This window comes from Megalobrama amblycephala, linkage group LG5 (assembly GCF_018812025.1).
Source record: "Megalobrama amblycephala isolate DHTTF-2021 linkage group LG5, ASM1881202v1, whole genome shotgun sequence".
Taxonomy (NCBI): Eukaryota; Metazoa; Chordata; class Actinopteri; order Cypriniformes; family Xenocyprididae; genus Megalobrama; species Megalobrama amblycephala.
Genome location: NC_063048.1, coordinates 2,868,194 through 2,882,653, shown reverse-complemented (window position 1 = coordinate 2,882,653; position 14,460 = coordinate 2,868,194). Strand labels below are relative to the sequence as shown.

The following is a 14,460-nucleotide window of genomic DNA, read 5'->3' as shown; positions in this document are numbered from 1 at the left end:
TGGAGCATTTCATTCATTTTATTGTTTAAAATCTCAGTTTTGGTTCTTTACACGGGCAGACAGAATCTGATCGTCTGGAGTTGTGCGGGTGAAAAAACAAAACACCTGCGACACACTGGAACATAGTGTTTCTGATGAACTGTTCTTATCTGTTCGAAGATTTTTTTTTACACTGAAGAGATTAAATATGACATACTGTATATTACTAATATTTTATTCATCATTTAGAAACAAATAATTGCACAGGTCATGGTTTGTGTGTTGAATTGTACATAGAAGGACAGGACAGCGCGACGGCTTTCCTGCGAGGGCGACAAACTCCATAATATTCTGAAAACCCAGCGGACATTTACATGGTAAAACAACTCGACATGAAGCTAATCAATGCGAATCCACTCCAATCACCTGCTGCCATCAATTACTCTAACAGTGACGCGTCTTCCCCTAGTGTGTCAGACGGGTGGCGATGACCGTTCTGTGCGAGTTGCGGCTCTTTTGAGTGCGTTCACATGTCCAGCAGCAGCACCCGAGGGTCCTCCACCACCGATTTGATCTTCCTCAGGAAGGTCACCGCCTCTCTGCCGTCAATCAAACGGTGGTCGTACGTCAGAGCCACGTACATCATCGGCCTGATCTCCACCTGAACAAAGCCAGAAAACACACACAACGTCTGAGAATGAGCAAAGAAGAGCACGAGTGAACTTTTTCCACGCTGTTGGTTTTTCCATTCATTTTTCCCATAAGGACTTCAAAATAAAGTCTTTGTTAACGCTTCCTAATCCATGAACCGAGGAGAATCACACCATCACAATCTTTGATTTGAAGCAGAAAAGTATTTGAAAATCGGACAAAAAGACAAAGACTGTGAACTTATCGGCTTTAGTGAGGGAGAGAACTACAATCCCATGAAGCATTGCAAACAGCATAATCCAATTCGTACTCTTTTAAAGTTGATTATATCTATAGAAACAATATATTTTAATGCAAAATATGCACATATTTAAAAAGTATTTTGAGAGCACATCTGGATCAACTCTATTCAGTCATTTGTGGTGCTTCATGGAAGTGGGCGGAGCTAAAGAGCTCTTCTGGCACGATTTGCACGCCATGACACTGACTGGTGGAATTTCTGCTCAGAATCATGGGTACTGTAGTTTTTCTTCACAAATTCTACAGTTAAAGTGTTAGTTCACCCAAAAATGAAATTTAGCATTAATTCCTCACCCTCATGTCGTTCCACACCCGTAAGACCTTCATTCATCTTCAGAACACAGATTAAGATATTTTTGATGAAATCAAAGAGTTTTTTTTTTTTAATCCTCCATAGAAAGCAACGTAATTACCACATTCAAGGTCCAGAAAGGTATTAAAGACATTGTTAAAACACTCATGTGACTGCAGTGGATGAACCTTAATGTTATGAAGCGACAAGAATACTTTTTGTGCGCAAAAACCCCCCGAAAATAATGACTTTATTCTATAGTATTATTTCTATACAGCTGAAAAACAGAGTACGAGTCTGACGGGAGGGACGAAATTGTTGAATAAAGTTGTTATTATTTTTGTTTTGTTTTTGTGCACACAAAGTCAACATGACTCCAGTGGTTCAGCCTTAGTGTTATGAAGTCATGAAAATACTATTTTAATGATGTTTTTACTACTTTTATGGACCTTGAATGTGGTTATTTCGTTGCTTTCTATGGGAGATAAAAAAAATAAAATAAAAAAAAATTATCAAAAATATCATAATTTGTGTTCTGAAGATGAACAGAGGTCTTAAGGGTGTGGAACGACATGAGGCTGAGTAATTAATGACAATTTTAATTTTTTGGGTAAATTAACCCTTTAACATGACAGTTTTAAAAATAGGTTTGAATGATGAACAGAAGGCTTCAACAAAAGCATATACTGTATAATTGATTAACCTCAGAGCTCACAGTAGGGCTGACTTTATAATTTATCATTAAAAATCAGTTTCCTCTATGCTCTTTGGTTGTGTCATCAATGACTGCACAGATAAAAACAACAGCAGTTAACAGCTTTCAGTGTATATTTGACATGATCTTTACGGTTTACTCAATTCATTAATTGAAAACATTGTGGACTTCCTTTGAATAAATGTCACTAGTTTATTGATTTATAACAAATCTCACACTTATTTAAATGCATAATTGGCTTTTTAAATAGTATGTCCTCACACAAGTAAAGTCTATTCTGTTATTGCAAATTGCACTCTCAACAATTTGAAGTATTTAGACAGCACGCATTCTAATAAGTAATTCAGGGGACCTGTTACCACAACTTAAATAAATGCATGGCTGCAAGTTAAAAATTCTAATTTATGGTTTTAATTAAACCTTTCAAGTTGCAAACATTAATTTGTTGAGTTCTTCTGACATAATGTTGATCGTTACGTCAACTTAATATTGTCTGTAATTTAAACTCAAATTTCTACATTAAATGGCTTTTTTAAAAAAAATAGGTTGTAGCAGCTTAATGAAATTGTCTTAACTTCAGAAATTTGGCAGTGGATTTCTAGTTCCCAGCATGCTTTGTATAGGACTGGATATGGAGAATAAATGTTGAAATTAAGTATTTATTTGTTTTTAGTGAAGGTAAAGACCTGTTAGTGTTTTATGTTTGACATTTAAAAGAGTTTCTGTAATTTTTCCCATTGTGCTGAAGAGTAGATAAAGGAAGGTAAACACTACATTGACTCTATAAACAATGACTGCACTAATGCCAGTGACAAGTAATATCTTATTTGTTCATTAAATATACCTGTTAAATAAGTTATGTAAGCATGTGCTGTGACAGCTGTGGATTTGAACTGAAATAGATAAGATTAATTGGTTCCAGGGCTACAAATCTGGTAGTTGGAGCAACTTTTTTTTTGGTTTAATGGTTTTTAATGGTTAATGGTTTAATGGTTTTTCAACTTAAAAATTTGTGTTTATGCTACAAATTAAGTTCCTCTAACTCAATGTAACTTGTTGATTGAACGTAAATTCACTCAAAGTTGTCAAAACTTGAAAAAACTGATGTAAACTGTTGCGTTAATTTTTTTTTTGTAGAGCTAACATTAATTTTTAGAGTGCAGCGAGACTCGATTATTTGTGGTGCTCAATGGGAGTGGGCGGAGCTAAAGTCTGGTGCAATTCTCTGATTGGTGGAATTTTCTGTACAGCATCATGGAAATTGTAATTTTTCAGCCCAAATTCCACTGTTAAACAGGATTATTTTAAAAATACATTGAAATAATGTGAACAGATGGCTTCAACATTTGATTAACAACCTCTGAACTCTTAGTAGGTCTGTCTTTAACAGTTTTTAAGTTTTCCTCTATGAAGAAACACAACTGCTCTAAGACACAAAATGTTCACATCTAACCTTCCCAGCAATGGCCACGGGCCGGTCAAAGATGCCATGCATGCCCAGAATGGCAGACTGTGGCGGGTTGATGATCGGTGTCCCAAACATGGAGCCGAACACCCCTCCGTTACTGATGGTGAACGTGCCACCGTCCATGTCCTCCACAGCAAGTTCATTCTTACGAGCCTGTGGGAAATCCAGAAAAAATAAGTCCGAAATCCCCCAGAAACATTCAATCTGACACTTTTAAGAAGTCTTTTTTCTTCTTTGCATTTCTCCCTAATCTAGTTGTCTAATAAACCTGGCATTATATATATTCTGAATATTGTTGACACTTTGCTCTTGTTCCTCTTTTGTAAGTCGCTGTGGATAAAAACCATCTGCTAAAAGCATGAAAGTAAAAGGTGCTCTGATGAACGCTCTTAAAACCGGACCGAGTCATTAGAGGAATAAACCGCAGTATTTTTCAGAAATTACATGGTTTGATTTTTCCCATCACTTGACATCAGCTCTACCAGTGACACCACCGCTGTTTTTTTAGGTCATGTAACATATTTACCTAAATAAAGATTTCTGGTTAGTTGCTCCATTTGCAGCTAAATAACCATGTCTTCAGACAGCAGCACAAATCAGACGCATCCATCTGCCTCACCTTTTCTCCCAGCTCGTTGATGGTTTTCTCAATGTCGGCGAAGTTCATTCCCTCCACGCCTCTGATCACTGGAACCACGAGACCCTGTGAGACGAGAGAGAGACAGCGATGAGAAACAGAGACGCTGAAGATCAGCTGCACAGTAACACAGCAACAATCACTCTACTGCCATAACAAGATTAAAGAATAAAGAGCATAAGCAAAAAATCCTACTGAGCCTAAACTTCTGAACGGTGGGTCTCATGAGATTCACGCTTTCGGAGGCTTTATAAGAGGAATAAATCTGTAGGAATTACCTTTGGTGTCGCGACGGCCACACTGATATCCACATATTCCCGATACACGATCTCTTTGGTTGTGTCATCAATGACTGCACAGATAAAAACACACATTAACAGCTTTCAGTATACAGTATATTTGACCTGTTCTTTACTGTTTACTCGATTAATTACTTCCCTTTGAATAAATGTCACTAGTTTGTTATTTATAATAAATTTCACACTTATTTGAATAATTGCCTTTTTAAATTCTCAAGCATATTAGTGTATTGTGTATTAGCTTTTATTTTTATATTTTTGGTTTTCATTTTTAGTAATTTTGTTGTGTTTTGTTGTCATTTTTAAATACGTTTTATTACAGCTTTAGTTATTTTAGCACATCAAGTGTACAAAAATGTACTAAAATGAACTATATGTGTTATTTTATTTCAGTTTTTAAATCATTTTTGAATCATTTTAATTGTTAGTAATTTTGTTGTGGATTTTGTCATTTTTAAAATACATTTTTTTATTAAATTTTTTTTAGTAAATCTAATCTAAATTAATTTAAGTTTAGTTAATCTAAATGCAAATGAGAAATGTTAACTTGGTAACTGCTGAAAAGTTTTTTTTATATTTTATTTTATTAATATTTTGAATTAGTTTTTTTTTTTTTTAAATGTTTTTATTTCAGTTTTAGTTTAATGTCTTGTTATATTTTATTTAAAATCATTTTGTTGTTAGAAATTTTGTGAGTTTTTGTAATTTTAAATAAATTTTTATTTATTTAGTTTTTTTCTTAGTAAATCAAGTTAATCTAAATGCAAATGAGAAATGTTGCCTTGGTAACTGCTGAAATAAGTTTTTTATATTTTATTTTATTAATATTTTGAATTCCTTTTAATTGTTAGTAATTTTTTGTGCGTTTTTGTATTTTTATTAGATTTTGTATTTTTAAATGTTTTTATTTCAGTTTTAGTTATTTTAGTATTTCAAGTTAAACCTTTTTTTATATTTTATTTCAGTTTTTAATTCATATTTTGAATTAGTTTTTATTTTGATATTTTCTGTTTTCATTTTAATTGTTAGTAATTTTGTTGTGGGTTTGTCATTTTTAAATATGTTTTTGTTTTAGTAAATAAAGTTAATTTCATATGCAATGTTTCCTTAGCATCTGTTGAAATAAGTTTTTTATATTTTATTTCAGTTTTAATGAATATTTGGAATTCGTTTTTATTTTTATATTTTTGTTGTGTGTTTGAGTTTAATTTTTATTAGTTTATTAGTCTATAATATATTTATTATTTTTTATATTTATTTTAGTCTTAGTTATTTTAGTACATCAAGTTAAACTAAATGCCACATTTATATACATTTTATCTCAGTTAAAGTTTCTTTCAAGTAACAGAAGTTCATGGTTTTCGTTTTAGTGAACAATAATAACCCAGATTGTGACAACCCTACAGGTGTCTGTTTCAGCATTCGGTCAGATACGACAGCCTGGCCAGCAGGTACATGTAAGTATCCAATGAAGAACATGAAATGGTGTGACTCTGGGCAAATATAGACACACACTGGCCTAATGAAACCGTGTTAAACGAGGCTGTCTATGTAGGCCAAGCCAATGAGGTTTGGAAGGAAAGAGAGGAGGGGGGCGACTGAAAGGTAATCTGTAAAAATGTTCTTTAGACTCGAACAGACAACCACATAACCACACACGCTTAGCAGTGGCTTAATCTGAAGTGGTCAGATGCTGAACTAGCAAGGTTCAAACTTGTGTGTGTGTGTGGAGACACGTACCAGCGTTAACGGCAGGCTGGTCTGTCAAAGCGTAGGCAGCAGCTTTCACAAACGCAGACATGAAGCCCAGTTTGATACCGTGTTTCTTCAGGAAAGCATCTTTGTATTGTTTCCTCATCTCTGTAATGTTGCTGTCGTGGAGGAATAAGGAAACATGTAAGACATCTGCAACTGAACATTTACAAGGAATAGTTGCTCAACCTCATGTCATTCCAAACCCGTATGACTTTCAACCATGAAATACTGAAGCAGAAGTTCAGCAGAATGATTTACACTGACAAACTATCATAAAACATACCCATGTGAATCGTGCACTGCTTCCCGGGTCTTCTGAAGTCATATGATAGATTTGTGTGAGAAACAGACTGAATTTTAAGATGAATTTTAGAACATAACAGTGGTAATTTTCCTGTTTATTAATGTGAAGCTGCTTTGAAACAATCTGTACTGTATAAAGCGCTATAGAAATACATGTGACTTCACTCACTGTATGGAAAGAACTGCATGAAGAATAAAAACCCTTTTGTGGTCCACAGGAAAAAAGTCAAATAGGTTTGAAACACAAACAGTGTATAAGTAACAGGATTAAGAGCAATTAACAGTATAGAGCATGAAAACGATGATCGAAATGATGAAATATTTTTATTTCTTTTTCTGGTTATGGCGGCATTTTTGGATGGTATCTTGATGGTCTGATTGGTTAGCATTAAGACTAACACTTTGATAACGAAAGTGAGGAAAATAAGGAAGAGCACATTCACAGCCTGTGTAATGTTTTTGTAGAAAAAAATTGTAATATTTCACCGTGTCCTAAACATACGCAACGCTGAGATACGTGATTAAAGCCGTCTTTTTCATGTTAATCAGAGTTTTTGTCTTAAGCAACTGCAACGATTCTATTTTAGAAACAGTTTCTATTTCTGCGACATCGCAGACTCCGCCCACACACTCTTCTGATTGGCTGTAAATTTGGACTGATTTGGTTGCTAGTGAGGTGTGCTTGTAGAAGGACTCCACCCACACACTCTTCTGATTGGCTGAGATTTTTGATTTTATTATGAGTGCAGTGTGTTTGCAGAGACTCCGCCCACAAACTCATCTGATTGGCTGTGAATTTGGATCGATTTAGTTGCGAGTGCAGTGTGTTTGCAGAGAGACTCCGCCCACACACCCTTCTGATTGGCTGTGAATTTGGATTGATTTGGTTGCGAGTGCAGTGCTCTTGCAGAGACTCCGCCCACAAGCTCATCTGATTGGCTGTGAATTTGGATCGATTTAGTTGAGTGCAGTGCGCTTGCAGAGACTCCGCCCACAAGCTCATCTGATTGGCTGTGAATTTGGATCGATTTAGTTGCGAGTGCAGTGCGCTTGCAGAGACTCCGCCCACACACTCTTCTGACTGGCTGTGATTTTGGATTGATATGGTTGCGAGTGCAGTGCTCTTGCAGAGACTCCGCCCACAAGCTCATCTGATTGGCTGTGATTTTGGATTGATCTGGTTGCAAGTGCAGTGTGCTTACAGAGACTCCGCCCACAAACTATTCTGATTGGCTGTGATTTTGGATCGATTTGGTTGCGAGTGCAGTGCGCTTACAGAGAGACTCCGCCCACAAGCTCTTCTGATTGGCTGTGGTTTTGGATTGATCTGGTTGCGAGTGCAGTGTGCTTACAGAGACTCCGCCCACAAGCTCATCTGATTGGCTGTGATTTTGGATCTGGTTGCGAGAGCAGTGTGCTTACAGAGACTCCGCCCACAAGCTCATCTGACTGGCTGTGATTTTGGATTGATCTGGTTGCGAGCGCAGTGCGCTTGCAGAGACTCCGCCCACAAACTATTCTGATTGGCTGTGATTTTGGATCGATTTGGTTGCGAGTGCAGTGCGTTTACAGAGAGACTCCGCCCACAAGCTCATCTGATTGGCTGTGATTTTGGATTGATCTGGTTGCGAGTGCAGTGTGCTTACAGAGACTCCGCCCACAAGCTCATCTGATTGGCTGTGATTTTGGATCTGGTTGCGAGTGCAGTGTGCTTACAGAGACTCCGCCCACAAGCTCATCTGACTGGCTGTGATTTTGGATTGATCTGGTTGCGAGTGCAGTGTGCTTACAGAGACTCCGCCCACAAGCTCATCTGACTGGCTGTGATTTTGGATTGATCTGGTTGCGAGCGCAGTGCGCTTGCAGAGACTCCGCCCACAAACTATTCTGATTGGCTGTGATTTTGGATACACTATGGCATCTCATAGGCACTTCAGTTTATCGGTGTTCATTCACTCTTCAGCTTTGGCTCACGCAGATCAAACAATAATTTATTCAAATTATGATAGGAATATTTGAAACAGATGTTTCTTTTTCAAAAACACTGATGATACATTTTTAATGATCTAATGCATGTGTTATTTTTCTCATCATAATTTTCATCAACAGCTAAAACGGTAATGCCCGACATTACAGAATATAATTGGAATATTTGACGACATGCATACCCACAAAAATGAGCACCCCTAATTTTGATTTAAAGTTCCTTGAAATGTAAAAGCACAATCCAATGCAAATAATCCCACTAATAACTCTTCAGCAATCATCTGCAACAACCAAAATCCTCTGTTTGTGTGGTCCGTGGCATTTAAGGTTAACTTTCCTTACTAAAAACCCAATCAAGGATGTTGTGGACAACAGTCTGCCCAGGTTTTGAGTGAAAAGGGCCGAGACTGTAATTCTCCATTTTCCTGTCTCTAACACCGTTTAGCCTCTCCGGTTTCTCCGCTAACGGAATTAGGACTGTCCCAAGACACGCGCTCTCAGAGAAAGGAGAGAAGACGCGATAAAAATCTTCACTTTCCAAAGCCTTCAAATCTTATTGGCTTGTCATAATAGCCCATAACGTTCCGGGCGTCTCGCACGCTCCCTCCGAAGGCCCGTCTCAGGGGACGTCCGGGGCAGATGCTCACAGGCCGCAGACGAGCGCGCTCCTTCGACTCCAGACCGGCAGAGTCTTCCTCCATCCCATCAATGCCAACGAGATTAGCGGCAGAACACGAACCCTGAGCAGCTGAAAGGCAATACGGCCATTTGCGCTGGGGAGAAATCCTCAAAGTGTCATCTTCAGGGGTTAGCGAGGGAGGTTGTGGACATTAACGTTTCCTTGTAAATTAATAAAGCCCATTTTACCCTTCTTATCTTTGTTTTGACCAACATTAGGACCAAATATTTACATTCCGTGCTTTAAGTGGCGATTCGGTTTCAGAAATCTCTTCCTGTAGGCCAGATTCCAATCTATAACCATTTGGACGGGCATTGCGGAGCTTCTAATTAGGTTTGGGCAATAAGCAAAATTTTCACAGGCCATCGACAGACTTTCCTATGTGTCGGTGGTCTGTTCTGCACACTGGCAGGCACAAGTCTGGACACACTTCCCTGAATGCTTGAAAACAGTTTTGTACACAAATATAAAGTGTGCGCATACACTTTCAAATAATGCAATTCTATATACGCTGCTGCTTCTTCTGAGACTACATTTTAAACAGCATCTCCTCCAAGAGTTTTCAAGCTAGAACCAAACATACCTTCAGACTGTTCTGACTCGGGTTCCTGTATCTTTTCTAACTGATCGGACTTTCAGTATGCGTAAAAGGATGAACAAATCTATGAAAAATCCCAAAACTTTTAAACATGAACTCTTGCTGAGTATTTAACCTACATCCACCATATATCTATCTATCAATCTAACAACATGCAGAAACATGTTAGCAATGCGTTAAATCATGGTAGAAACACTGTTAAATCATGCTAACAAGATAAAATGTGGGGAACATGTTGGCTTATGTTAACAATGTGATAATTCATGATAGAAACATGCGTGCAACATGTTAAATCATGTTAAAACATGTTAGTAACTTGCTAAAACAAAGTGTTTAAATATGCTAACAACTTGCAAAACATGTTAGCAATGTCCTAGAACGTGTTAATATTTTAAAGACCAAGTAAAATCTTCAAAATTCAAGCTTTTCAAAGTTATTTTAAACTTTCAGACAAGCCAACACAAAGAATTGTAGGCTGAAGTCACAGGAACAAACCTCATATCAACTTCATTGAAGGTTGTCAACATGGCACAGGTGTTCTGCGCTTCCTTCAGCCGCTGAGCGATTCGCAGTCTCATGCGGTTCATCTTCACCTGCAACAAAACCACAGAAGGGACTAAGCATTTTCAAGCTGAATTCATGCTATTTTCAGTATGTTTCATTTTTGATAACATTCATATGTTAATATAACAGTTTTTAATGCAACTTTTTCTTTGGCTATTAGGCTATTATATCTTTAAGCAAAGACAGAGTTTTTATAACAGCAACTCTGATTTAAACCTCAGCAATAAAAATGATGATCGCGTTTATTTTGGAAATTATTTCTTGTGAACTGTTTCAACAATTTGGCCTGACAAAATGTTCATGTAAATTTCCAAATGGCATTTAACACTGTTACACATATGTAAATAGTGCATTTCATTTGGTGAAAAAGATGCATTGGTTATTTTTCACTTTTTGTACCCTTGCATTAAACATATCCAATCAAAAGGCAATAATTCAACAGGCTCTACTTTTTTTTTTTTTTTTTTTTTTGAGAAAAGAAAAAGAAAAAAAGAGAAAAAATTACCTTAAGTCATTTCAAATCAAATATAGACTTACTGAATATCGTCACAGATGAAAAATGTCAAGGTATAATTTTTGAGCCACATCACAGACACAGGCGAAACTAAAAACATTGACATTTTGTGGTCTAACATGATCATGCTAAAACACAACAGCTGCACAAGTGACTGAAGAAATCAAATGCTGTGACACAGTCTAACTAGTCCTAAATTAGTCAGTCTTCTTTAAAGTAATTAGTCCAATATTACTCAAGAAAGGTCCTAACAGAATGAGCACAGTAGGGTCATACGCAGCAAGGCCCGTCAAACTGGGGTATGAAAAATACATTCTATAGTACTAGTTCTATAGTAAACGTGGCAACATACAGTATATAAGCTGCACTGTGAGTTCATCAGACAGCAGGTTTGCTGTGTTAATGGGTGTCTTACCCTGTGCTCTGAGCGGGCGGCTTTGACTCCAGTGTCAACACCAGCAGGAGCAGCAGCAGTGGGTTTGATGGCTGAAACTGCCAACAGACACAAGAGAAGAGTTTTAGGATGGTTCAGTCCTGCAATGTTTTCTAACAAAAGCAGGCTATCTGCAGGGTTTTTAAAATAAAATGTAAGGCTTTTTAAGACCTGTACAAATAAAATTAATACCATATGGGTGAGGTAGAGCAATGTCTATGGTAACATGACTGTAAACGATGATTTAAACAACTGTACAGGGCAAAATGGTGATTACAGAACAGCAGAAATATAGCGGTTACCCTGGTAAACCCTGTATACAAAGCATCTGTGACGAGTTTGAAGGAATGATATAAACACCATAAGGTAAACAATGTCATAATTCATTAACAATAGATCAATAAAAGATTGTTTTGCATAATGTGCAGCAATCACTGACTGTGAACTGCTCTGAAAGGACTTTTTTACATTTTTACTTTGAAACATGCAGCGCTCAGGATTAAATTATCACCTTCTGAAGTTTAATAATCAATCATATTAAGCCGATTCATATCGCGATTCCTCTTTCTGTCACCAATTTTAAGACTTCTTGAATTTAATTAAATTAAGACTTTTCTTATACCATTAAAGGCCTTAAATTTGATAAAGCTTAATTTGAGAGTTTTTAAAGGAGCCGCACGGACCTTGAGTATTGGTGCTAGATTTACCAACCAAAGTTAATGTCACAATAAGCACAATATGCACCATAGAACAAAAGAAATGACATTTTTAATCGATGGTGAGGTTTGATTATGAACAGAGTAACACTCTAATGGGGACTAACCTGGTTTGGACTGGATGGGCTGGGCTGGCACAGGGGGTACAGGGGGCATGGTGGAGGGGATGGGACCTGCAGCAGCAGGAGCAGGAGCAGCAGGAGGAAGTGGTGCAGCAGCAGCCGCAGGCGTCTCTGCTGCAGGAGGAGGTGCAGCCGCTGTCTTAGCAACTCCAGCTGAAACATTTCATTGAGTCAGAGCTGAAACCACTGCAGCAGAGCATCACTCACTTACAATAATAACCACTTCCTAGGACAGAAAGACCTGATACTTTATTTCTGATTGCGGTTATTATGAAGATGGAAATTTTAAGTGTGGTTATACATATATATACTTTGCCCTAATAAAGATTTCAAAAGTTAGTTTACATGTCTAGAAGTAAAGTTTTAGAAGAAGTTTAATTCATTTTATTTCAATATATACAGAAAATGCATGTTTCAAAATTACTATTAGAAATGCATGAGTCAAAGTAATGTCCATATGGCAGTAATATACAACTATAATATAACAAGTTATGTGGGTTATTATCATGACAAAATGAACATGGCAGGCAATGATTACAGCCTGTGACAAGACCATCAAGAACATTCCTTTAATATATCATTATTAGTTTTTGCTATTAGCAAAAAGAAATGTGGCTGACCTCCTTTCTTGAGTCTGAACAGAGGAGTGCCTCCTTCCACTTTCCCGCCATCAGGAACCAGCAGCTCCTCGATGACTCCTGCGGCTGGAGAGGGAACCTGCACCGACGTCTACAGGACGGGCACAACACACACTTTACTCCAACACTGCACTCACACAAACTGAATAAACACTACTGACTTCTGTAGAGCTGAATTAAACTCATTAATTAATTGATGAGCTTTAAAGTCATTGAACTGAACTGAATCAACACTGAACTGACTGACTTCAGCTGAATAATGACACTATTGTCTTTTTTAGAGCTGCTTCAGAGCAGAATTGAATTCTTTCTGCATCATGAATCATTTTCCCTGCAGTGCACATAGACTTTACTTGAGCGGGCCGCCCACGTATTATAACGGCCGCCCAAGTATATTTGGAGACACATTTTTGCTTTTATTATTTTTATCCTCTTATACTTTTATATCCACGCAAGATAATGAAACCATCCGCGATCGATTAACTAGTCGTTTCGTACCTGCTCGTTATGTGTGCGTCAGAACTGTTCACTCCCGCTGACATTCAAACGGACGCTGAATTTTGCAAAGTCACAAGGGGGCGCTGTTGTGCTTTCTACAGGCTCGCTAGCACAGATTTATGCCAAGCGATTGCTAATGAACTCAAGTTGATGAATTATTACAATGTCTACTTTATGGCCTTTATATAAAATGTTTTAGACGATTGTGAGAATCTGAAGGATCAGCCTGCAATAGTACAAACATTTCAAAATAAGAGTCCCAGTGAATTTCGGGCTTGTTTATAATTAAAAGTCACACGCTGAGTTTTTTCTTTTGGGCATTATTGGTATTTTGGTTACACAATAAATTGTATTTAATTTGATTTCCATTTAATTCATAGTAAATTATTGTAGTCTCCCCCACAGAAAGAAAAGACTAAGAACATTATTTGATGTTTTTGGGGCAGACCTGGGGGCAGACCTGATCTGTTGAAAAGAGATGGTATTCATCCCTCCCGGGATGGTGCTGCTCTTCTCTCTAGAAATTTGGCAAATAGTCTTTGCCAAGGTTCATTGAGCTTCCGGTTCAACGCTGCTGCCTGCCTGCTGTCTGACCTACGCTCGGAGCTTCGTGGAGTTTATCCTAAATCCTTCTCTTTATTCCTATTCACATAATATAACTTTCTTATTTTTCACTAGATTACTTAACCTATTGCATAGTATTACTAAACGGAACGATTTATTACTAGCAATCCACCAGCGTAATCACCTAGTGTTAGCCATAGCCTGCTAGCTACCGTCTACTTTCTTTTTTCCTCTAAACCAACCTTCCTTGTCGATTTAATGGCGGATTTATCAGATGTATGTTATTCTGATCTGTCCTCGCCAGATCGGGAAGCTGTGGAGACGTTGCTGCCCGGCATTCATCGATCCACCGCGAGGTACAGCGTCCCGCACATCACCCTTGCCCCAGGCACCGGCAAGCGACCGAGACATCCAGCCAGCGAGTCCCGTGTGCGTTGCAGTTTTTCGGACGGCGTTCATCAAACACACGGTCAGTCATGTCCGACGATTATCATGTGTATTAAATGCAACATGTACAGCTTAGCTCTTTCTGTCAGCAGTGAGCCTTACACATGTGATAAATGCAGGGATATTGTCAGGCTGACAGAGAGAATCTCAGAATTAGAGACACGCATCCAAACTTTAATTGAGGATAGTGAGAATGAAAGGGCCTTAGATACTGCTTTGGATGCGACTAGCCTAGTAAACACTGCACATTCGGTTCCGGTTGTAGAAGCCATGCAGCAGGCTAACTGGGTGACTGTGAGGCG

The 14,460-nt window shown here is 37.9% G+C and overlaps 1 protein-coding gene across 1 annotated transcript in view; it reads right to left on the bottom strand.

Annotated features, from left to right (window-relative positions):
• dlst (dihydrolipoamide S-succinyltransferase) overlaps positions 1–14,460 on the bottom strand; it is a 29,956-nt gene continuing 15,496 nt past the window's right edge. The window contains exons 7-15 of the mRNA XM_048190214.1: positions 12,632–12,740; positions 11,997–12,164; positions 11,156–11,232; positions 10,158–10,255; positions 6,082–6,212; positions 4,321–4,394; positions 4,025–4,108; positions 3,391–3,558; positions 1–640 (exon numbers count right to left, since the gene is read on the bottom strand). Of these exons, the coding sequence (XP_048046171.1) occupies positions 506–640; positions 3,391–3,558; positions 4,025–4,108; positions 4,321–4,394; positions 6,082–6,212; positions 10,158–10,255; positions 11,156–11,232; positions 11,997–12,164; positions 12,632–12,740 (1,044 nt within the window). The 3' untranslated portion in view covers positions 1–505. The remainder of the gene's footprint in view (positions 641–3,390; positions 3,559–4,024; positions 4,109–4,320; positions 4,395–6,081; positions 6,213–10,157; positions 10,256–11,155; positions 11,233–11,996; positions 12,165–12,631; positions 12,741–14,460) is intronic.